Raw genomic sequence first — 25,135 nt, forward strand, 5'->3', positions numbered from 1 at the left:
GTTTCCGTTCTGCTTTTTCTGCTGGTTTTTTTTAGATTCAATTATAACCGGAAATGGCTAAAATTGACTCCCCAAAGAGGTACTGAAATTATTTTACACATTAAATACTATCTTGGGATACTCTCAATCAACCAAATTTTCAAAAAAACCCAGAGTCCTGTAAAGTCTCACTCTGCCTCACCTGACTGGATTTGGATGCAGAAAATAACGATACAATATTTGCTTTATTCTGAAATGGTGAAATTCTGAAACGTGTGCCCATCACTTTTCATAGCCTAGCTATGTGTTGGAGGCTAATCTGCATTTCAGTGATTCCCTTTCAGTGGTAAGATTCCAGCTGCCTTGGAAACTTTGGAGGAATTGCTTTCCTCCTGGTAGCACAGGGCCCAAGGACTCCCTCACTGTGGCAACCAGAGTGAGGAGCTGGAGATCCTCAGTACCCTCATCAAAGCACTGATAGAAGAGGGCATCTCATCTCTGTGGTGCTCTCCAGGGAACTCCCACTCGTGAGATGGTCTCTTGCTTGTATGAAGAGCATCCAGAGTTAACTGGGGCACTGTGACTTTCCAGAAAGTCTGTGTATCTATGTGCTTGGTTATGTGGGAATAAACAGCATCAAGGTTCCCACCCCTTTGTCTTCACTGGAGGACTTTTTAATTTGACACCCAACCTCTTAACCCAACCTTCTTTTGTAGGAACTAAATTTCTTTCCCCATTGCGAAGAATTTGAAGGAGACTTAGTTTCAATGAGTTCAGCATCACTGCCCTACCAGACCCCTCTCCACTATGTTATTGCAAAAGAAGACAATTTGGCTCAAAATGACTAATGCAATTCTTCTAAAAAAAAATTTAAAATTTCAGTCTTATCTGAGGTTTTTGAGTCCATACCTGAGATTAGTGTTATTAATTCATAATGACCTTCCATGTGGCCTTTATGGGCTGAGATTGCTGTGCATGTTAGTATATACTGGGCAAAAATATTACTGTTAAATGATAGACTGTATTAATAGGCAACAGGGCAAAATCCTAGTTTCTCTTAAAAAAAAATACTGAAAAGAGGGCATTTATGCACTTTTAATGAGTATTCCGTTTGCCAAAATCTCTCATATTGGTCCAGAGGTTTGGAATGAAGAATTATCATTTGAAGATGAACAATGTAAGTTCTGCTGCAATTTCAGTAGCAATCCCAAGACCTGTTTTCTTTATGTCATGAAAACTTTATAAACATTAACAGTGCTGAATTGCCACTGGTACTGAATAATGTGGATTTTATTCTTGCCTGTACTCTTCTTGTATTCAAGAAAATAATTTAATACTTACTAATAAATAGAAGGTAACTAAAGATGACTGTGACCTAGTCTGTTAAAAATTTCTCAGTACCTTTAATTTGTTAGTAAATTGAATATATTTTATTTAAGCAGAATCATGTATACAGTATATTAACTTTTTTTTCCAGGCGATCTTTACTCAGCACAGAAAGGCCAGATGTATGGGAATTGTAAAAAATCAGGATATGCATAAAAACTGTTCAAGTGCATAAAGCAGCCCCATCTGGAAGACATCTAACAGAAATGAAGTTGTACAAAACCATTCCATTGATAATAAAGCTAATTTTTATGGGTCTGACAAGTATGTAATTATGTTCAGTGGTGCTTTTCAGATTTTATCACAGTCAATAAACCGCAGTGGTAATTTCATTCCCATTTGACATATTTACATGGAAACATTTGATTGGAGGAATTAGTAACCCTGAAAGCCTTGATAGATATGTTTTAATGATCTGTGACCTCCGCAGTCCCTCATCTGTTTATTGTTGCAACAGGCGAGAAGTCGTTCCTCTGTGACCTTTGTGGCTTTGCCGGCGGGACACGTCATGCCCTCACCAAGCATCGGCGGCAGCACACAGGTCAGTAAAGCTGTCTTTACTCTTTGCTATATTTTCTCCAGGAAGGGAGTCCCTCTACACTGGACAGTAACACAAGTCAAATAGCACGTTACAGTACAAATAATACATTGGCTCATTGTTTACTTTGCTTTTTCTCAGTTTTGTAAAATCGGTATGCCCAAGGTCTGCATCAAATGTGTTAGCTGGGAGTTTGAATAATTGCTTGGGGGAGGGTGGGGGATATTTTTGGTTTGTTTGTTGTTTTTTTTTTTTCTGAAGGAATTAGAATTGTAAAGACTGGCTTTCTTCTTTAAATGAATGGTAAGTCTACTATTTTTTTTCCGAGGCCCAAATAGATTACCTACTGTGAAGATTTTGCAAGAGTCTGCTAGAATGTCCCTGGGTGAAAATTAGAGACTACATATAGATTAATCCATTATTTTGGACTGAGGCATAGTGTTGTTTCAGTTGCCCTTTTGTAATTTTAGGATAGTTTGTAATTAATAGGTGCAACTTTAAGAGTTACCACATGGCTGGCATGTAAAGCAAGATTTCTCTTCCAGAATTAGTAAAGCTTTCCTACCACTTGGTCATAAAATTTTAATATCAGACAAAATTAAATTGGTTCTTGGTTTCAGAAGACCAGGAAAGGTGTAAGTATTAAACATTTATTAATACATTCTACTTTAATTGTGCTTTTTAGTAGTTCCTTGTAAGTGTTTGATTATTTGAATAGATTTTGTTCAAACAGACGTAGAAGTGTTGCTGTTAAAGCCAGTGTAGTTTTTTGTTTTACTGGCTATCATGAGGATAACGTATGAGTTAAGTAACCATTGTCTAATGTACAGTGGAAAGAAATGTCTAACAAATGAGAAGCTATAGTTGTTACATCATGAAATTTCCATGGATTTTGTAAAGGAATCACGGTGGGAGATTTTATTATGTCCCTGTATAAACTAATCTTCATTCAGAACATATACCATCTAAATGTGTAATTTCCTGGAGAGCAGCTACCCTCTTTCTTGAGAACCTGAAACCATTCTTCCCACCCTGTTTTCAGTTTATTTGAGCAACCGTATTTGGAGGAGACTTTGATGCTTTCAAAAAGGTGGGGTTTTCAGTGCCAGTCAGGCAATATCTTGAAATGGATAACCACCCCCCCCCAAAAAAAAAAGTATATTCAGGGCCAAATTTTACTTGCAAATCTAGCTAGTAATCCTACTTTCAGAATTTATTTTTTTTCTGATAATAAGGAACATCAATTTGTGGGATAGTACTGCCACAGTCAGTTCCCATTCACTGCCAGAAGTTTATGTTTTTCAAGTGACCAAGAAAAGTCATTTAGTAAATATAATAAGTTCTCTTAGTATTACACTTTCTGAACGATAACAGGAGCAATTACAACTACTGGAATAGAAGCTGTATGCTTCAGTTGTAACTAACAGCTTCCATTTTTCTGGAGCTTTGAAAAATTTTCACGTATTAGCACAAGTTGGCCAAATGTGGACTAAGAATGTTTTTCTTTAGGAGAAATAAGTCATTGTTCTCAGTAGGATAGGAACTACCCCTTGATTTTATTGGCCTACCATGTGACACATTGGGGTCTTGCATATGTCTGGGACTCACAGTTCATGCAGCCACACAAATAGTAAACAATCATTTCAGAATGGGGAAGTAGAAGAACTGCAAATTCTTGTACGTACCCTTCTTGTCTTTACCTATTATGTGAGTGCAGATCTGGTTTCTCCTAAATGTAAGTCTCTATAATCAAATATATATTTATATTTTTTGTATCATTAGGCCACAAGCAATAGAAAAAATATTTTCCTGATTTCTGTACAAAATTAGGCTGAAAATATGGTGTTTTGCTGGTGAAAAGCTGTCTAGGTTTTTGAAGGCATTTTGCCCTTCTTTTGCCAGTGTGGTAGAGACTTCTTGTGCTATGATCACAGGGATTTACAGGTTATAGATCATGAAGCTTGCATCTAGCAAGCATAACTTTATATTTTATGTCAGGACTGGAGACTCGTTATTACTTTGCTATTAACTTTATACTATACAGGACAGTATCTCAGAGGCAGAGGGATCTATCTTTTTGGCATTTATCTGCCTCTGTGGCACAAACAATCAGAGAAGATTCTTTAGCAGAAAAATTATCTGTAGCTTCTATTTGTTTCAAGGAGAATGACACAATCCACCTTTGCCTGCACTGTTGCACTTACATGGGTTCCCTTGTATTTTCATCCAGTGCTCGACTCTATCTCAGTCATTAGCTGCATGCACTCCTCTTTGTACCTTTTTTTTTCCTCTGTCTCCAGTTGGCACAATTTTCCCCAAGCAGAATGCCAAAGCAAATTACAATCAGGTTTGAAATGGATAGGTATCAAAAATAGTCTAAATGGCTTAAATAATTCCCTACTGTAGTACAAGCTGTCTAGGGGGCTGACATAGAACATCTTCCAATCCAAGATTACTTCTATCACTTGTCAGAGACCCTTCATTCAAGGGCAAATGAGCAAATCCTCACATGTAGTTAGGGAGTCTTAACCAACTTAACAAGCCTACTCTCATCCCAGCCTCAAGGCCTGAGATGTCCTGACACCCCAGAGAAATGTTCAGCTGCTGTTAGATATTTGACACAAGAGAGGACTGCCTGTAGGATCAGCCACTTAGACTTTTGATACTCCTGATTCTGGTATTTCTTACTCTGTTCTTCTCTTTTTAGATGAGATTATTTCTATCTACCTGGAGAAATACCTTTATCTAGTGAAAGATGCATTTTCTTTGGAAATATTAAAGGGAGCAAGAAGTATAACTTGGTGTGAAAAAAATGACCCTTGGTCACTCTTGGAGCAAACTGTAGGGACTAGTTTGGTAAATAGGATGTTATCCGTTGAAGAGATGTTTTTGCTTTTTAAATGAAAAGAAGTGCAGGAATGTTAAACTGAAAGAAAAAACCATTAGTGTTAAGACTTGAAAAATGTTTGTACTTATGTATTTGCAAACATGATGCAGATTTCCTTGATAGAGGCTTTCTCAACTGTAAAGTAGGAACAAATAATTTGACCCGTCAAGATTTCTGATGTTTTACCAGTTGACATTTTTATTCAGTGTTAAATACGTTATGTCCTTAGTGACTAATGTGGTCCTGTGAGAAATGCACACTTTGAACATAGAATAAGCAAAGTCCTTGACTGATTTTGTCCTGGGAAAATGTTCTGTCATTATTTTATTATCTTAGTGCACCTTCTTACAGTCCTATTCTGAAAGAATCTGTCTATAGAACTCTGCAAGTCTTTTACTGACTATGTAAATATCCATGACCTGATTTTCTGTTTTGTCAATTGAAGCAATGGCAACCTGGAGTGGTCCAGAGTTTGACTGGAATTTTATCACACTGTAAAGAATACTTACATCTCTGTCTGTCGAATGCTTTACCATAGACACTTGTGGCTGCCTAGGCTGTGATAAACTGTCTGAAGAAACTTGGGTCGCTTGCAGTATCAGCCAGTGCTATGTGGTAAATAAGGGACAGCTTGTGGTGCTGCAAGAATGTATATGCCATAGTTATGGTGTGTCAACAAGACTGGGAATAAAAAATTTCATCTTTTGAGCCATCCCAAAGCAAGTGCTTTTGAGTCGTATTTTGTTCCAGTAAGAAAATCTGCCTGAAGATAGGAAGATAAATAAATAACATTGCAAATTTTAGCATTCACTGAATTTAGAATTAGTTGCATTCCACAAAGAATCTAAGTGATTATCTGAATTTTGTAATAAAAAAGTAACTATCCTCTAAATCATTCACCAAAAATGCACACACACATACGCGAAAGAAGCATATAATATCACATAATTTTAATATTTTACCTTAATCATGATCAACTAGGAAATTATATAAGAGAGAAAAAACAAGCAAGTGTAATTATTTCTGGCTTGAAATGCAAACATGGAAACACTTAATAATTTTAAAATATCTTTTCTTTGTGTTCTTATTTGTCTGTTCTCCTCCTTTGTTTGTCTTTTGGTATCACTCTAGTTTTCCATTCTTCAACATGTTGCTTCCATTTTGTACTGTAGTAGCTGGCTCAGTCCAAGAGTGCTGATCAGTAACAACCTGTGTTCTCTTGCATGAAGTCCCTTTTTTAATGTTGGTTAGTACTCCTGCAAATTGCAAAAACCCCATCCTCATCTTCTACACAATGACAGTCTACATTTGCTTCTCATGTGTTGGTTGTGGTGGGATCTTCCTGGTCATGATAGAATTACATTACAGCAGTAGAGTGTTAGCAGGTAAGTACACCTACTGTACACTAAGTACAGCACTTGTGTGGCAGTCACCATGAACTTATGGAGCTGCTTAAGAAGATCGTGTCTTTGTTCAAATATTTTCATGAATTTTTGAAGATGGTAGCTCATATCGTACAGATCACTGTTTGTATGATTACTTCTGCTCACTCATTTCAATCTTGTGCTTCTGAAGACATTTATAGGTCAATGTAATAAAGAAAGAAAATTTAATAGTATATATGTTTTTATCCAGATGAGTGACTCACTTTGTGTTTCTATTTCTCATGTGAACTGCTCTTTTACTTTAATGTGTAGTTATATTACTCGGCATTGAATTTAATGTAAAATGTAGCCTCTTCTCTTCAACTTCCCCACCACAGCTTAAAAAAATTATAATGTTGAATACCACAGAAAATGTAGCACAATAAGAAGACTTATTGGTCTTTTCAGCAAGGGAAGAGGTGAAATTCGAAGAGCATCTCTGTTGCTTTTCTTTTCCATTTATGCCAACATTTGCAGCAGAATGTGGAACTTGATTATAGCAAACCTTTGACCAGAAAAGACGCCAAAATCTGATTTTTTTAAAACTTTCTCCCTACCTCAAAGAAATTGTCTAGTGGCAAGAGAAAAAGAAAACTTCGGTCATGGTTTAAGAAGAACAGAATGGGTAGAGCTGACGAGGCTTACTGGTTAGCAAGCAGCTTTAATAAATGCTTTTATAGTCTGGTACGCACCATGAACTGACCCTTTTATCATTTGCTTTCACAAACTTTGATTGTTGGAGCTCAGATTTTTCATGTTAGGTGACTTAAACAACTGACACATTTCAGAAGTTGGTTGCAGTATTGTCAAAAATGCAAACCCATTTCTTCTGTGATCCCGTGGTCAGGAAATGGAGCTTTTTGAAAGTACTTGTATTTAAAAACAAAATAAAGGCCCAGAAAGTGGGTCCTTGATCTTGGAATGTATATCCTTATGTTTCACACACACACACAGAGCTTCTTGACCATTGGGTCGTTTTGGGGCACCTATCGGGTTTTTTTCATGGTGAGGCACAGACAAGTCTTCTGTAATAGTAATGGGAGGGTAGGGTGGTTTGGCTTTTTTTACCTTTATTGATCTTTAAATAAGTAAAATTTGTCCTTGTACATTTTTGGATACTATTTTATAGTTTTTACATATGGGTTTTATTGTTTAAAAAATATTGTAAATATTGAATTTTTTTTGTGTTATTTTAATTTTGTATGAATTAGAAACTTGTTTGGAGGTAAAGAAGAGTCCTGGAATTTTTAGTGGCAGCCCATATTAAAAAAAATATTTTTATTGCCTGAAATGTCTGAAGGCATGAAGAGTGGAAGGAAAATTGGGGCACAAAAGCTTATAAGAAGCATTCTGGCCCAAAGATAGGGAAGACAAAAAATACTTGAATGAGTAGGTCTGTGGAAAACTTTAATAAATAAACAAATAAATAAAAGTACTCCTGCTACAGATGATATAGTCTTCAACATCCCCCAACCCAAAGAAATATCTAGTTGTCTCTTAGATTTTTTTCAGCTGTACTTATCAACCTGGTTAATTTTCCATAAAGATAGTGTTTCCCATGTGCAACTACTAAGACTTACAGGCTATGTTAGACTGTCTTTTTTCCTCCTGGTTTGGTTGGCTTTTGTTTTGTGGTGCTGCTGTGATGTATTTTCTGTCAGGTGAGATTTACACATAGTCCACTTGAAAGGAGCAGTTAGCCTCAAAGCTTTCCTAAGGAGAAGCTTCCTGGAGCAGTGGGCAGGGATTATAATTTTTCTTATGGTCTCGATGGAATTTGCAAGACCTCCTGGCTTCAATGGGCACTTGCTTGGCTGACAGCCCCACTGGCCCTGCTGTGGCACAGCAACAAACCTTTACTTGATCCATTCTCCCTTGAATGGCAAACTAAAAATCTACTTTCAGTTCAGATCTGCCTTTTTTACAGAGGGGCAAGTTGGCAAGGTTATAATGCATTTTAAATGAAAGCAGTTAAAATAAATATGTATGTTATCTAAAATACCTGTGGCTTTTCTATTTAGGCTTGAAAATGTTGCTATCTTCTTTAATACTAGATGATGAAATAAATCAGAACAAGAAATCTTCAGTTCAAGAACAGGTTACGTTGCTAGGGAGTCTGTGGCCTCCCAGAGAGTTTAATTGAAGAAGTAGCTAGTACCATGCAAGCTGCTGGGAGAATCAGCTTCTCCAGAGCAGAGTGTCAGAGTCTGACAAGAAAACCCCATTTGGGGCAGGAAAGACATACTTTCTAGCAGTCTCAATTTGTCCAGCGTAGAGGCTTCAGCTTTATGCCCTGCCCCTTCACCTTTCCTTGTCCCATGAAACAATAACTGAAAAACAGTGGCTGGTATTCTCTCCGGCAACTGCTAAAAGCAATTATTCCAACTCTTTATGGAGCTTTCAGAAACTGCTCTGTTGTCCTTTTGTCCAGCAGAATGGGCTTTTCAGGCCTTGAGGACCTTGCATATCTTTTTCCCTTGGGAGGGAAAACCCGAACAATCTCCAAGAATGAAAAATGCAGATTTCTCTCTCTCCTCTGGCAAATATTCTGGCAAAGTTTGTTTTGAAGTCTTGAGTGTCTCATGCTATAAACAGGCTTGAAAAATTTGGCTTGGAGTGGCCTTTAATTACTGATTGCAGAAGGCCACTTTTACTGATAGTCTTGTGCTGGTGGTATATCTTCTGGCAGTCTGAAAAACTTCACATTGTACCTGCTAATAGGCTTAGGGTTCAATTTTGATACTGCCAGTTGTAGAGCGTTGAATATTCTACAAGGCACATGTCTGTCCCTTGGAGTTTTGTCCAGACTTCTTAATTCTTATGAAGTCTCTAGGATAAATACTTCTGAAGGCTTGCACAATGCAGAGAAGATCACCTAAGTTAGGAGCTGCCTTTAGTCTTTTGCATACAAAAAGAAACCTGTTTCCTCCCTATGTGGTAACTACATGTGCCAGAATATTTCTGGAACAACCAGTTGGAAAAATGGGATGCAGGTTCATAGCTAGGCATCACAGTGCGTGTATCTGTTATGAGATTTTATTTTGGTACCTTCTAAGGGGTAGACCCTTCCACTGGAAGGAAAAGTACTCTTTTCACATAGTAAGTTAGACACTAGAGATTTTTAGTTTTCTTCAATTAGCAATCTCATAGAAATTTTCAGTTTAGTTGCACAGTCAGCAGAGATTGAATTTTAGTATTCTAAAAATATTATTGTCCTAGTCTAGGTTTGGTTGTTGGTTTTTTGTTTGTTTTTTTTTCATTAACCTTTCAAGTCCTTTTGCTGAAAATTGGCCTACTGTTCAGAAAAGATTCACAAGGGCAGAAGACTAGCAGGCAAGAGAGGGGAATGGAGCACTGAGTTCTGGTTCATATTTGCAGTCCTGGTTTATTTATGTTATTTAAAGGATAAGATTTAAAATCCATGACTGGAGACAAAGATGCTTTCTACCTGGAGATGTTCCTTTCTGAGCAAGTTCTGAATACAAGCATTAGCCTGATTTTTCATCTTCTGTCTTCAACAGTGTTGTTTTCAGGGCTATTCTTGACCCAACTTTAACAGAAGGTGCAGGGTGAGAAGAATGCTTGGTTATATTTTCATGAAATAAGACCAGTAACATGGTTACTCTATTTCAGTGCAGTTCTTTCTCCTCCTTTTTTCTGCTGTGTAACACCACATGGAAAGTGAGGTGGATACTGATGAGTATATGTCATATTTTTCAATTAGTACATTTTATTTGGAAATTTATTTTGTATTTGTGTTTGCTGTATATATACAGAATAAAAGCTATCTCAAGGGATATGCCAGAAATTTGAACTTGTCTTCCTTTTCTATTGATGAAAACTGATAATGATTCTCTTGTCAACTTCTAGGAGAGAAACCATTTAAATGTGATGAGTGTAACTTCGCTTCCACAACGCAATCGCATCTGACACGACATAAGCGTGTCCATACTGGAGAAAAGCCTTACAGATGTCCCTGGTGTGACTACAGGTAATGAGTCATTAACTAAAGCATGATGAGAGAAGGGTTAAGGTGATCAGATGAGGTTCATTTGAAGTCACCAATAAAAATATATTGCCATTAAAACACCATCAGGGCAGCAGTAATTGCATATTAAATTAGGAGCTGCATTTAAAAACTTAGTCTTCAGTATTTAGGTATTACTTTATAAAGAAAAACAAATGATGGGAAACCTTTTAGTGGTAACACTACAGTGCTAATGTTGAGTGTTTGTTTCACAGCTGCTCTAGTGTCTGTTAAAATTCTCCATGGTGAGGCCACTTATCTGCATCGCCTTTTCAAATCAATTGCGGTTCTGGAATTTTTCTCGGTTGAGTTGAAACCAGTTCACCAAGAAAGGAAAAGTTCTCTAAAAGGCTTAGCAGCCTAAATGCTCACAAGACACTTATTAGAACATGAAGCAACTGGAGCTAGTTACAGTTCTGCAGTCTTGCTCCAGTTTTCCTTCTCCTTGCCAGCTCAGGGTATTTGGATGAGAGTTGGCCCTGGGGTTGGTTCCATGGCAAAGCCTCCCATGTTCCGCCGCTAAAACCCATCCTGTTAGGGCAGTAGATTAAATTCTCAAAAATCACATGATTCTGTTGTTTGCCCCCTGTGTCTTTGGTTCATTATAGACTACTTATTAAATGATTTCGTATTGCTTCTTGGGTGAGTCTTTACTCTTAAATGCTTCTTCTACAATCTTGAATACTTTTAATACCTGGCAGTGAGGTAGCTAGTCTATGTGTACTATAAAGGAATCCACTGAAGTTTTTTATGGGCAATTTGCAACAGTGGATGTTCAAAAAGTTTTTTAAAATTTCGCATTATATTTAATAAATGACGCATGATTAGATGTATGCGTTGTGATGCATGCACGCAAGCAGAGAAAGTTAAACATTTGATTATACCACTATAGCATTTTTTATTTTCTTTTCATGCTGAACACACGATTGTAATGTTCCTTTAGTGTCAGTTTTAACGTAGTTTCCTAAAACAAGACTATATAGCAAAGCCTAGGATTTCACGCTATTTATGAGCTACTTTACAGAATACTCTTGTACAGAAAGCTTCTGCAGTGATCATGCAATTTCTGTGCAAAACTTTTTGTTGCATTGTTTTGTGCATGTGTGGCAAATGTTCTGTGAACTTTTCTGTATTGAGCACCCATTAAATCACTCTCTAGAATTGCAGAGAACTGAATTCGATAACCTTTAAGGGACGGGGCTTTATTCTGTGCTGCTACCTTAAGGGACTGCCTGCTTTCTTTTTTGTTGTTGTTGTTGTTTTTTAATAAATGGAAATGTTTCTGTCAGCTTCAGTAAGTCATCTAAAAATGAGAGGTGATTTTCTGTGGTCAAAGCAGTTGTGTTAAAAGGTCTGTGTCGAGTGAAGTGAGAGCAAATAAGCAATAGTGTGACATGATGTGCTGCAATGAAGGTAAAAGAAACGCTATCTTTAAATGCTGTGTGATTGAGGAGACTTAATCTTGCAGTCATCCACTTTAATGAACCATCCCAATTGGCAGGAATAGTCTTATTACAGGACTAGGTAATGAGAAGTGGGTTACAGTGGGTTTGAGCTCCTTGGCTTGAAGACCCTAGAGACTGAGAGCACTGTAGATGTGAATCAGTTTGAGGTTTGTTATGCACATGCAATTCTCTCACTCAGTATGACAAAATAACTAAATGCTCTATTGAATGAAAGATAGGAGATCATTTTACTTTGAGTGGACAGTTTTCTGTATGATATAAATTCCAAGAAATAACAAGTTTTTTAGTAGTATTTTTTATACTGAAGGTTATTAGAGAAGATGCAAACATAATTTAATTTGTCAGGATTAACAAGAAATATCTGAGTATGCTTTGCCTCTTTATTATTGAAAAATAAATGTTTCATGGCAATAGGATGTTAGTTTCCATCCTTCTCAGGCCAATTTTGACCTAATCTTCAGAGGTTGATCTCTACAGATACCAGCTGATGAAGCTTTGATTATGCAGGAAATTTGTTCTGAGCTCAGCTGAAAAACATCTGGCAGGGATGCAGGAATCAGAGCTGTGCTGCTGCAAGCTCATAGAGGCAGTGAGGCACTCTGTGTAGCTGCAGAGTAACCCATAGAGGAGTTGCTGTATTTATTAGCTCAGCAGTCGTACTTGTGCCTGCCAGTTTCCACAGTCCTGGGATATTAGCCAGCCTTGTTGGCTGTATACAAGTATACGTATTTTTCTCTCTATCCAAATGTCTCTTTGTTTTAAAATACAATTTTAAGGGAATCATATGTTGCCTCCTGGTCAACTTACCCAGTACTGTCTGTTTCAGTGGAAAGGAATTAGCAATGCTGTAAATAATATTGTTTGCACCAGTTCAGCAGATACTATGTAGTCTTGCAAATGTCACTTACAAAAAATATTAAATGAAGATTTTAAAATCTGCTGACCTAGTGATAAAATTCATCCCCATGTCTAGTGGTTGAGGTCTTGTGGTGCTTTCAGCTCAGACCTTGCACTGTAAGTTCATCCAGACTATTTCAGATGTTGCTGTTTAGTGTTGCTTGGCAACTGCAGACTCTTACAGTTTCAGCGAGGTGAGTATTTTTCTTTTTATGTTGGGATATGGAGGAGAGTATTGTTAGTGCTACCATAAAGCCACCTTTCACTGATAGATGAAGTTACGTCTCTATTCTGTAGTTTGAGACACTTGAATTAAAACAATGTCTAAATACAGGGTATTTTAATTATTCCTGTCAAGCTCATCGGTGCTCAGACTGTTCTTGGAGATTCTTGATTTCAAGCTTTTCATTTCATCAGCCTGAAATTGTGAATAATCATTCTGCAAAAACTCTTACCAGTTTAGTGAGTGAAAGGCTAGCTAACCCTGGCTAGAAGTACAAAAAAAGGGCTATTAGAAGAAACTAATCTAAATTTAGGAACTGTTATAAACTTTATAAACTGAAGGGAACTAGGCTGTAAGATACTGTGGGGAAAAGTGATTATGGCTGCATGGAACAGAAAATGGAATTTATTCCCTATATAACACATGTAATGAGAAATTCTCTTCTTTACTAGAAAAAGACATGAAGGGCTGTGGTTTTCTGAAGTGATTAATAAATTAACCTAGCATTTTTAGCTCACAAATTATATATTCTCTATAGTATGCATATTCCCCACCAAAAATGAGAGATTTTGCTCACTTTATTTTACCAAGTTGCTTTTATAATCTATGCTTATGACTATAGTTCAATACTCTTGGAAAAATGTTACCTTTCATCTCTAGAGTTTGTACTGTGACCACTTGATACTTATTTTTGTCTAATTTTTTTTGTATATCAATAACAAAGAAATGAACATCTGCTGTTCTATACAGTTGTATGCGACTTCAAGTAAAAAGTATAATTTAAAATTATATTTTCAGTCTAGGTTATAAAATCTAATTTCTTTTGAAGGAACAAAAATATAATATATGTATTCATAAATACAAAAATTTGCTCCTTAAATGTTTCGGTTATATTTTTTTCACCTTTGTGTTTTCAACCTAGGTTTTTACTATTTAGTTAAAAATATGCACAATTTTCCTTTGCATTTACTTTTTCAAATCACACGGCATGTCTCTCCATTCTTAAGTCAGTGTGCTTTGTCATACAAAAATATTCATTCACTCTTAATTAATGTTCAACTTAATTTTATAAAACACAATTGGTCTCACAGGACCCTGCACCACCATTACATATGCAATGCTTATTTTATAATTCTTAGTAATTTTAAAAAAAAATGTGCTATGTGTCTGAACTTTTCAGATGACATGATCCTACAGTTATACTGACAATACTGTTCACATTTGACAATGGACACAGTAAGTAATGAGGAGCTGTATAACCTCCCAAAAATGAGCACCTGTAAACAGATTTCTAAATCTGTAGTTTGAATAGTCTGTGGCCAAACTTTCTAAACCTGCAACATATTTAGGTAGCTGAATTTGACCTGATTGCAGAAGTGCAAAACACCCCTAAGTTTGATGATGTCAATGAGAGATGCAGATATACAGCATTTTCAAAGTCTTGACTGTTTTTGTGCATGGGTCTAAATTATGAATGGGAAATCTCATTTTAGTCATATGTAAAGCTTCAAATTTAACTCCTACTCGTCCTGACTTTCTGTGTAACTATCACAGCTTCTCAGGCAATTTATGTTCATGGTGTGTGTGAGGGGGATGTTTCATTGTAAAATGGATCTGAATTACATGGTGGGGGCATGCGAAAGTCAGAACCCTGCTTTACTCACATAGTCAAGTTTGTTGAAATACAGGCCTCGGGAGGAGCACTGGCATAGTTTTGTGATGCAGAGGGAGTATTGCTACAACTTTGACCATGAGAGTGTGGGACAGGTATAATATTAATGTGCTTTGTGCCATCCCTCTGCTGTAATTAAACAAAATGACTTTAATTTCTCTGAGATTGCACTGTATGGTCTGTTTTGCACAGAAGACCCATGACGGTGAGGGGAAGCAAAGGAATGGAGGGCAATATCCAGGGTAGTTGCTCAGACATAGATAAGAAGGTATAGAAAACAAACAACCAGGCCAGCAAAACAGCATTCATTCCTTTCTATAAGGTATATGACTTGTGAAGGATGTCTTACAAGACTGTGAATAAATAGCATACATTTTTAATATAATTATGTAAACTAAAATAAATATTTTACATTTATTATGCATAATAAAATAATTAGACAACATTCTGTAAGGGAATATGACATCTGAAATTCCAACTGCAGAAGGATTCATTGCATATTTTCAGCAGCAGCAGCAGCATGACTTAGGGGGAGTGACTCCACAGGGGCTACTTTTCTTTTTTTGGACAGCATCCCTAGGGAGTTCCTATTTCCCTCTGACTTATAGTATCTGTTCATAGGTTGTAAAGACCAGTTTATAATACACTCCAGGATTTGCACCTAAGTCATAAGAATGTGCAAAGTAAGTATTTTCTCTCTGTTTATATCGGTGAATTCAATAATGTATAGATATGATTGCATCAGCTGGGCACTATTCCCTAGTTATATCAAGGATAACTAGGGACTACTTTACAGACGAGGTATGTACTTCATGTACTACCATATGTACTAATTCATAGCAAAACTGAAAGGCTGTTAAGGCAAATTCTACATAAAATGATGAAAAAATTTACCATTACAATATTAGCATTAATATGTTCTTTGTAACCAGTGAAATTTAACATGCATATATAAGAAATAACTAGGTTTTAAAACTGTGTAGGCTGATGAGGATTCCAGGTGGCAACCACCACTGCACTGTGGAAAATCACTTTTTTATATATATCACAAAGGCAGAATGGTTAAAATAAAAAGTGCATATACTTTGTATGAATACAAAGTTGCTAAGGAAAATAATGCATGTATGTAATAGAACAAACTGGGCCTTCAGGAAGCACTTCAGCTTCTGTTGTGTTTAGCAGCATGAGTTGAGGATATCCTTGTGCTAGCAGACTTATAAACAAATGAAGATAGACGTTTAGAGAGACATTCTGTCAGTACATGGTCATAGTTCCCAGATGCAAACTCCTCAGAATATTATTCACTCCTTAGTTTTTAATAAACATTCAGATAAAATATTTGGAAATATTTCTGTTAATTTGGAATAAAATACGCTGTAGCATTTAAGTAAATAAAAATAATTTGTAATAAAATTTAGATATAATTGCAAAAACACTTTATTTATTCTAGTGAATCCATGGCATACAAAACAATGGTTAGAGTTATTCTCTTTATGATGTTTCTATGGCGTAATAAAACATTTTATCATCACCTCAGTTATAGCAAATAGTTTATATGGTAAACTCAGGATGAAAATATGCAATGTTGTAATAGTGCACAATACAGAGCAGCTATCAGGTAAACCAACTTGACCAGATGTAATTCAAACTCACAGAACCAGAGAGCTCACAATTAATGATATGACCCTTGCTTGGAGATGTGTGTCTGCACTGACTGAGAAATCCTGTCTCTGCAGTTTTGCGAAGGGTGTTGGTGGCAGTGTATAAAAGAGCTCAAACTCCCTCTCTCAGAGCTGTCCCTGTCCAGTGTCACTGGACAGAGAGTGACACTGGAGAATGTATGCTTACTTAAGAGAATGTATGCTTACTAGGAAACAATTGTTTCTCTAATAAAGGCATATATGTATGTGCACACACATATGCATTGGCATATGTAGAATGGTGACTATGGTCCACAGTGTAGTTGCCATGTTAAGAGGCTTTGGCACAGTATGCAATACCAGAATCATTTTGTGATGTCCTTTGCATTCCATATTTGTAATTGATAGCAAAGTAAATGCACTCTACTCGGTAGAAGGGTAGTATGGACTTCTATTAATTTTAATGAATAATACTTACTCCTTAAGTTAAGGAAATCCATGAATAATTCCATGAGCACTGATTACTCAAGTTTCTTTTGTTGATTTTTTTTCTTTCTATTTATTTATTAATTTATTCCTGATGATTGGGGTTTTTCCCCAATCCACTCTAAATAAGGGGAATTAAAAATTGCCTTTTTAGTGCAGTGGATCTGTGATTCTCATGGTAACACTGAACCATCAGATTTGGGACTTTAAGGATCTACCCAAGTACCTTTAAACGGGTGATGCAATTGCAAGCATTGATAATGCTATTCTAGGCTCATTTTGGATTGAGTCCTTTGAAGAACAACGTTTAAGTGTCTGTTTAAGCCTCAGTACTCTGCTAAATCTCATGGGTGACTGCTGAGTTTAATGCTACTGGGACATGCAGCCGTTTTGATATCAATGTAAAAATTACTATCTAGTTTCAGCTTCTGACACCATCTCTCTGTTATGGCCTGTCATGATTGTATCTCAATGCTCTGCAAGTTTGTTCACTCTTTGGGTTAAGTTCTGCAAAAACATTATCAAACTGATTTCTTTCAGTACTGTCTTCCCCTTGCTGTTCAATTTGGGCTTAGTCCCTAAACTATTCTTCTTATGCAACCTCTTCCCTGCTGTACTGATGCTCTTTTAATCAGTGTGCAACACACTTAACCCAGAACCTGAAGTATTTGGTGTCTAGGAAATATGGATAAGGCCAATTCATGCAGTGGACAGATTATTGTAACTAATGTCTTCTTTTATCACATTTTATCTTCTCGCTGTCCTCACACTTCTTTTTTCCTATCATATGTAATCATCGCTGTCTTATCTATTCCTCTTTCTTAAGAAGCGTAAATATCTTATCATAAATACATTTTATTTATTTCTAATATATAGTTAATTAATGTTTATCAGTCTGGAACACGAGCATATATTTCAAACTAAAACAATCTTTAGTAAGTTGTATTTTGATATTAAATAAAGTCTTAGTACTAACCTCAAGATGAATGGCAAGGCTATGGTCTTAATACAGCTTGAAGTAGCAAAAAAGACTTGTAATTTCCTGTTCTGACAGTGCTTCTACAACAAAAGGACAGTGAAGATCTTGGTTTATATCTAAAAATAAACTTTCATTTGTTAGAATAGTTTGTTCTAAAAATAGTCATTGGCATCATAGTGATCCTTTTAGGTAAAACATGTTTTAAAAAAGGCTAAATAAACTATATATGTTTTCTTTGCTTTTGCCTGTTAGCAGAGAATAAATAAATAGATTTGTTTATTTCCTTTACCATTCCTTAATCCCCAATACAGTCATTATAAAAGGGCCAAAGCTATCTTTGGGGGTGGTAAAATCTGCAAGGAATTATTATTATTGCTAACTACCAGCTGAGTACATGGTAGCTAGTTAGCAATCTGAAAATATTTTGGTGGTGTTACAGACCTCCAAAATGAAATTGATAGACATGAACCTGTTGTGTTGTATGGGGTTTATTCTCCAGGCTATAGGGCTACTACCATATAAAAAAAGTTTCTATATTAATGCTGTCTTTGTGACAACCTTCCCTCTTCCTCCTTCGTATGTGACATACAAAGCAGATTAAAGTCTGGGGAAGGGACAGAAAGAAAATTCTGTTTTGGAGTGGTTCCAGAAAGCAGTGTAGTCTACTGTGAGGGAGAGAAAGGGAAAGGTTTTTTCCATTTAAAGGTTTATGAAAATGAGAGAGAGAAAAGAATTGCTGAATAGAGCGTGAAAGAAGGAAGAAAGAAGAGAAAAGAAAGAACTTTTGTGTTTGAGAAAAACTTGTTACTTAGATACTTTGAATGCATTAGAAATTGTGAGCAGTTTTCCAAATAAATATTTGTTAGAAACTCCTGATTTACTGGAGCTAAATAAAATTGCTTGCACATTCCAGCAGAGTTGTCCTTGTCTCTGTACCAGCTTCTGCCCAAATTCTTCTGGCACAGTATGTCGGGGCACTTTGGAAACACAGATGCTAAAGCCTCTGCTATCACCACAAGGTTCCCTACTTGTGTAGTGGAAGTGTGGGTTTGATGCACCAGACCTGCACCTCCGCAGTGTGGCTGGAGGGTGTTTTCCAGGGGCCACAATACAATATGGTGAGACCGAGGCTCTAGAGCAGAATCAACACCTGGGATTTGGAAGGCTGGTGCTCCTGGCCACCGTCTCCCCATTGTGATGGGGAACCCATGTGGGCTGAAAGCTCATCTCTGAGAACCTCAGCTCTTTGCTTTGCAGACAGATGTATCAGAGATTGGGGAGTTCAGAGTTCCCAGGATGTTGCTTCATAACCCATGGGTTCAAAGCTGCTGCTTAATGTTGACCAGTAACAAGGAGAGCTTGTCTCAAGGTTTGCATGTTGCTTTTTCCTGAGCTGCTGGGAGGTGATGCCTTCTCCATAGGAAAATATGGCATAGAGAAGACAGGCCATTTGGTATACAACAGCTCACCTTCCCTGAAACCATTTTGCAGTCTCTGCTGTTATGGTACTGTGCTTTATTCCCATAAGTCATGAGACAATCTGGAGAGGAGCCTGTTGTCCAAGTAACTTATTAAGTTGCTTGTTACAGCTCTTTTATCTGTGATTGGGATGGTCTTTGTGGTTTTGCTAGGCCTGTTTAGGTCTGAATAACAGCTGTAGATTGGTCTGAAAATACAGCTGAGACTTCTTAGGGACTTGCTTTATATAAGCCAGCATATAAAGCCCTCAGTTTTATTATTACAAGCAACAGAGTGCTGCTCTGGTGTTACAATTTCTTCTTTTTTTTTTTTAACACCATTTTAAAAAAATCTCAAAGATACTCGCACGTGCCATGTGGTGGTCAGTTAGCATTTTAGTTTCTAGTTTCCTTTCTGGCTATTAAAAAAGTTAAAAGTGGTGTTTAGTAGTTTTCATTAAATTTGTCTTTTATATTTGGGTTGTTTGTTTGGCTTTTGTCTCTAACCTGTTGCATACTGTATGCACCCGAATTTTGTCTTTTAATGTCTTTTAAAACGTGTTCTTTTAATAATGGAAAAATAATTAAGGGGAGAAATATATATATGAAAAAGGTTCTTCTGCATTCTTGGATGCCTTGGGTCAAAGCAATTTCTTCTCATTTTATGTCTTCAGAGAAAGGATGAGGTCTGTACAGCACTCCTCATCTTCCCCTCACAAGTTAGAATGCTGAGATATAGTGTGCCATGAGAAACAAGCTGATGCAACACTATTCTCCTTTTTCCCACTCCCATGGGTCAGAGGACTGGAGTGGACGCATTCCTTGATGTTTACCCACCTCCTTCTGTAAATGCACTGAAATAGGAAGGTAGTGGGAACGGGGGGGATAATGAATAGGTGCTTCTGTTCATAGCCTGACAACAAATTGGTTATCCTTCCTAAAGTAAAGAGGAGGTTGCAAAGCTACTTTTGACTCTCAAAGCCAGCCCAGATCTCCCTGGTGCTCCCAGGGCTGGTAGCACAGCTACAGGTTGCTCTGACCTCAGGCTAGCTGACCTCTAGTCTAGTCCTAGTTTGGCTTTCCTTCCACTTAGGCAAACTGCCCATTTTACTGTGGTTCCTAGAATGTAGGTCCATATACATATATATGTACTTTTTAATAATTATTCTTTTGATGTTCTTCAGCATTGCTATCATTTTATATTTTTAGTAATGTTATCATTTAAAACACACAAAACTAGATACTGTGCAGTTCATAGTACTGTAAAATTTTTTGTGTTATAATCCTCTAAATACATCAAGTGGTTCTAGCGATGTCATAAACTGCCTGAACATCATCCTCTGGGTTCATTGTGATATTACTAGTACTCCTTAAAATATGGTATTTATTGTTTTATATTTGTAACTTCCATGCATGCTCCTTCAATCTTTGTTCAAGATGATTATGGATTCTCTCTAACAACTGCAGTCTAGGACATAATTTGTTCTGCTAGAAATCCCACATGGAATGCCATCTCATAATGAGCTTCCTCAAAACATTTCTGTTGAAATTTTGCATGTACAATATACAGGGCAAACAATACTTCAAATAATTTTGAAGTTTTAGAAGGTATTGTGATTATTAAAATCAGTTCTTAAGTTTTGATGATGTTTCATTAGAAAAATGTGATATTTCCTACATCTTTTTGTTAACAAGCTCTTGGTAAAATACAGAGAGCCATTTCCATTAGCAAATTTTTGGGATATCTGCTATAGATATTTTTACATATAAAAAATCATTAGTAATTTGTTTTTGTTTCAGGAAAAAAAGATTTATCTGTAATTCAAAAAGGCAGTTTTTGTAAATAAGTTGACATCAATTGTTTTTTAGGCTGATGTCCCTAACTTATGCAAAGAGCTGTGCCAGCCCATCCACTCATCTTTTGTCCATTTCTTTAATAACTTTTTAAGCTGCTGGCCAGTTTCAGTGAAAACTGACAGCCTGTAGTAATTGCTGAGATAATTTAAGTTCACGTTTCCTGAAAGAGGTGGACAAAGAAAGAAGCAACAGTGAGGAACAGGCAGTCAAAATTCAGCTGTCATGCGTTCTTCTCTCTTAAAATCCAGCCTCACCACCCAGCACAGCCATGTTTTCTTGAAAGGGATTATCTTGAAGGGACATTGTTTGGAAGCTGCTGTTACTGTATTGAGAGATTTAGTGAACAGGGCAGGAACCCATGGGATGATTTCATGCTTCAGTTGGTACAATGCTGATGTATCAATGTTTTGAGTCCCAAATCAACAGTTTGTTGCAAGTTGTCAGGATAGGTCCTTTTTAAAGGTAAAATTTAAAGGCATTTTTTAAGGATAAAGAGAACACACCCAAATGTCTGTATTAATCTTCATCAAAGAGATTATTTGGAAGAGATTTTTACCCAAGAGATTGAGACCACTGACATTTCTCAGTCAGTGAATAAGAAGAAGCTTCCCACTATGGAGATATTATTCCACAAATGCTTCCTTTGGCACTTTTTCTGTTTTCTATAAGTCATTCACTGATGAACTGACATATTCATAGGTCTAGACAGATGTGTTTACTTGAGAAAAAGAAGCAAAGTTTGAAAAAATGCCAAGTTCTTTTACATGTTATTGTTGATACTGAGCATCCACGAATTATCGTCTCACATGGTGTCCAGTGGCTCTGTACCTATTTGAAATTCAGCCTCTTCATTTAGGTGACTAAATGTGACTTTCAACACATTTTAATTTGAATTTTAATTACTAGTCTTTAAGATTTTGATCAGCACTAATAAATTATAGCACAGTCATATAGTATTTAGCTGATTGATTTTTGTATGCTGAAATATAGTCATTTTGAAGAGTAGTAAAAATACTTTCATGTAGAAGAAATTTTTCAAAGATAAAGGAATTTGTACCAGATTTTTTCAAGTCTGTGTCAGACTACAGAGGAAAGTCCTAAATCTGAGCCCTTGTGAGGGCAAAGCAGCTGTGTCCTATCCAGTGTGTTTAAATGCAGTAACATCAAGTCAGGCAATCAGCCGAAACAAGGCCGGCAAGTGCAGCTTTTTGGAATGGCTGTGTGTTTCCTGGTGGTTGTGCAAGGTGAGGGATAAGTATACAGTACTGGGTAATGGATAGCTCTGTTAGTGCACTAGATTGCAGAACTGTATTCTAAAAGGCAAATGCAGCATTTGTTTGTTTTACCTGAGTTCTTGTCCACTTGCATCTGCTCTTGGCTTCCTCTTTTGTTTGGATCTCTTTTCCCTCAGAAGTCTACAACATAACATCAGGAGAATCTTTATTTTCTTTTCCTGCTCTGAAGTGCCCATTTTTAGTTTCAGTTCACCAGTAGCATGGCAGGAGTACTGTAACAGAAAGGATTATAACTAAGCCTCTCTCCATCTAAACATCTCTGTTCCATAGCTCAGTTGGGAGTCAGCTCTCACTGGCTGGATAGTGTGTACTCTCATGGGGTTGATACTATAAATCAAAAACAAAGACAGTGGATAAAGTCCTGGCCCCACTGATGTTAATCACATCACCTCCATGTCCTCAGTGAAACAGTGATTCTCTGCCAGTCATGAAGTACTTGCTTTGTAGGAGAGAAATGGAAAGCTGGGGAGTTGATAGCACCTTCCACAAGACTTTGTATCCTGAACAGTAAAAAAAGTTCAACTAGGCAAGTAAATTGTGGGATCAAGTACCCAAAATTTGCAGAGAGGATCCTGATCTCCTTAAATCATGCCAAAAGATATAAATGCAAAAGCATCTACTTCTTTTGGATTTTCTGTTTTGTTTTTTTTTTTTTTATTCTCCTCTCTAATGAGTTTGCAAGTTCTTACACAACTGAATGAAATCACTGAGGCATGCTCAGAAGTCCCTGTCCTGGGGAAATGGGTATCTTTTCCTCAAGACTTTTCATCCACTTCTTAGGCAAACAGGACCCTATTCCTGTATTCTTGGGTATGTGTTAGAGGCCTGAATATTAGACGAGTCAAGATTCATTTAGTTAATAATGGCAGTGCAGTCTGCAACTTCATTCTAGTTATTGTTTAGGATTTTCGGCTGAAGGTGCACAGAACAGGGGTTTGGAAGCCTATTGTTTGGATTCTCTAGGAAAGGTTTGTTTGGAACATAGCTAAAAACAGAAGAACAATTCTGAAAGGAGGGATTAGATCTGCTTTTGGTTCCTGGCAATTCCTGGCTGCCTAATGACAGAGTTTCAAGAAGAATGGGATGATACAGGATATTTCATGCCAGGTAATACTTTCCTGGGATAGAGGAGAACAGAATTAGTCTTCCTCGAGATAAAGACAACCTAAAACTCGGGAGTTTTACTTCCTACAATAGTGCCTCAATTTCCAGAAAGTTAGGGGCAGCAGTGTTTCATTATCCAGAGCAGAGCTCCTAATGTTTCATATTTGCAATCTGCACTTTCTTTAGACAAAGTAGATGCCTAATTGAAGCATCTAAACAGAAGCTTATTTCTATTCTGTTTTACTGATACCCTGTCTCCCACACCTATCACTACTCTTTTTGCCTGTTTTCTGATTATCATGTCCTTCTCAATACTTGGATTGTAATTTTTCCAAGGCCAAGACCATTTTTTCTGTTGTTTCTCTGTGCAGCGAATGGTGTAACCTCATTCCGTCATGCCACCCTCTAAGGTCAATGTGCTGTGCAGGGGGAACATACCATCTTTTTTGGAGCTACTTTTTGCTTTGTAAACGTAGGACATTTCACCAGAGTGTAGGAAAGCCTGTACTACTGCGGTGAAACCTTACTGTTACCAGGACTGTGATACTGTTTAGTGGCTAAAACCTCAAAGAAGGTTTTAGAAGCTGAGAGCCTGCATTCCATTGAAGTGTAATGTCAGTGCCTAATTCCCATCGTCTCCTTAGAAAATCTCATCTCTCATTTATGGACTAGTCATCCAATACTTTTCATGAGAATTAAATGCTTATAAGTAGAATTTTTCAAATATGTGTGCAGTCTTAAGTGCTATTAAAATCAGCCTTGACTCTTTTAGTGTGGTTTTGTTTTTAAACCTGACCTTCAAATAAGTGTCTCCCTAAATGCACTTCTGGGTGCATTATTTTTGTTTTGTTTTTTGAGATCATGTCATTGTTATGTAGCTGAAGAAGGGGCAGTACTGAAAGCAATGCATCTTGGAATGCAAGTAGAACTATTTAGACTCAAGTCTCTTCTTTGAAGCACAGCTTCTTTATCTGTAACTATCCAGTATCTAGAAAGGAAGGATTTCAGGATATTATGAGCTATATTCTTCTCTTGCTATTCACCTCATGTTAGCAGGCTGCTGTTCTGTAAACTCTTGGAAATGGCCCTGAAACATATAGACTACTGCATCAATCTGATAACAAAAAGGAAACGAATACATATAGTTGTCTTCCTAAATTTCTATTATTTACTTAATTTCTGTTTACTTTTTTGGAAAGCACTTGGATTATTTATAATAGTTATCCAGTAACCTCTTGTGGCCTTTAAAGAGGTATATGAGTTAATGACTTCTCAAAGAATTGTTCTACGAGAGTACTGTGGCATTTTTAGAGTGAGTGCTTAGTTAAAACAGTCACTAAAGGCATGTTATTCACATAGGCATCTTTTGTATCAAACCTATGTATTTTTTATTGTCTATGCATTCTGACTTGATTCACTAATGTAATTTCATATATGTACATATAACATTCAGCTTATGAATAGGTACAGTTGTTCTAAAGTTAGTTATGTTCCCTGGAACCGCAAACTGAATTAGCTCTTTAAGGACTGTGTTACTATGATGCAAAATAGATTCAAAGGAATAGTTTGGTTTTATTTAAAAGGTGAAGAATGCAGAGGGTTTTTGGTGGTGTTTTTTTGTTCGTTTGGTTGTTTTTTTTTTAGTTTAAGAGTGGAACATGTGTTTTCTTTAGCTGTAAAAGCACAATCAAGGCAACATGATAAGTGAGTCAGTGTTGTAAAAGTAAAACTAATTTTGCCTTCACTCACATGAGCTATAGAAGGAGGAAGCTTTATTGTCCCTGGGAAGGTGATAAGGCAGAGTAATTGTATATTATA

The 25,135-nt window shown here is 36.8% G+C and overlaps 1 protein-coding gene across 1 annotated transcript in view; it reads left to right on the forward strand.

Moving 5' to 3' along the window:
• Positions 1 to 25,135, forward strand: part of ZNF407 (zinc finger protein 407) — a 308,108-nt gene that overhangs the window by 172,325 nt on the left and 110,648 nt on the right. The window contains exons 5-6 of the mRNA XM_029958925.1: positions 1,823 to 1,906; positions 10,085 to 10,205. Of these exons, the coding sequence (XP_029814785.1) occupies positions 1,823 to 1,906; positions 10,085 to 10,205 (205 nt within the window). The remainder of the gene's footprint in view (positions 1 to 1,822; positions 1,907 to 10,084; positions 10,206 to 25,135) is intronic.

This window comes from Manacus vitellinus, unplaced genomic scaffold (assembly GCF_001715985.3).
Source record: "Manacus vitellinus isolate BGI_N305 unplaced genomic scaffold, ASM171598v3 scaffold_17_pilon, whole genome shotgun sequence".
In the NCBI taxonomy this organism is placed as follows: Eukaryota; Metazoa; Chordata; class Aves; order Passeriformes; family Pipridae; genus Manacus; species Manacus vitellinus.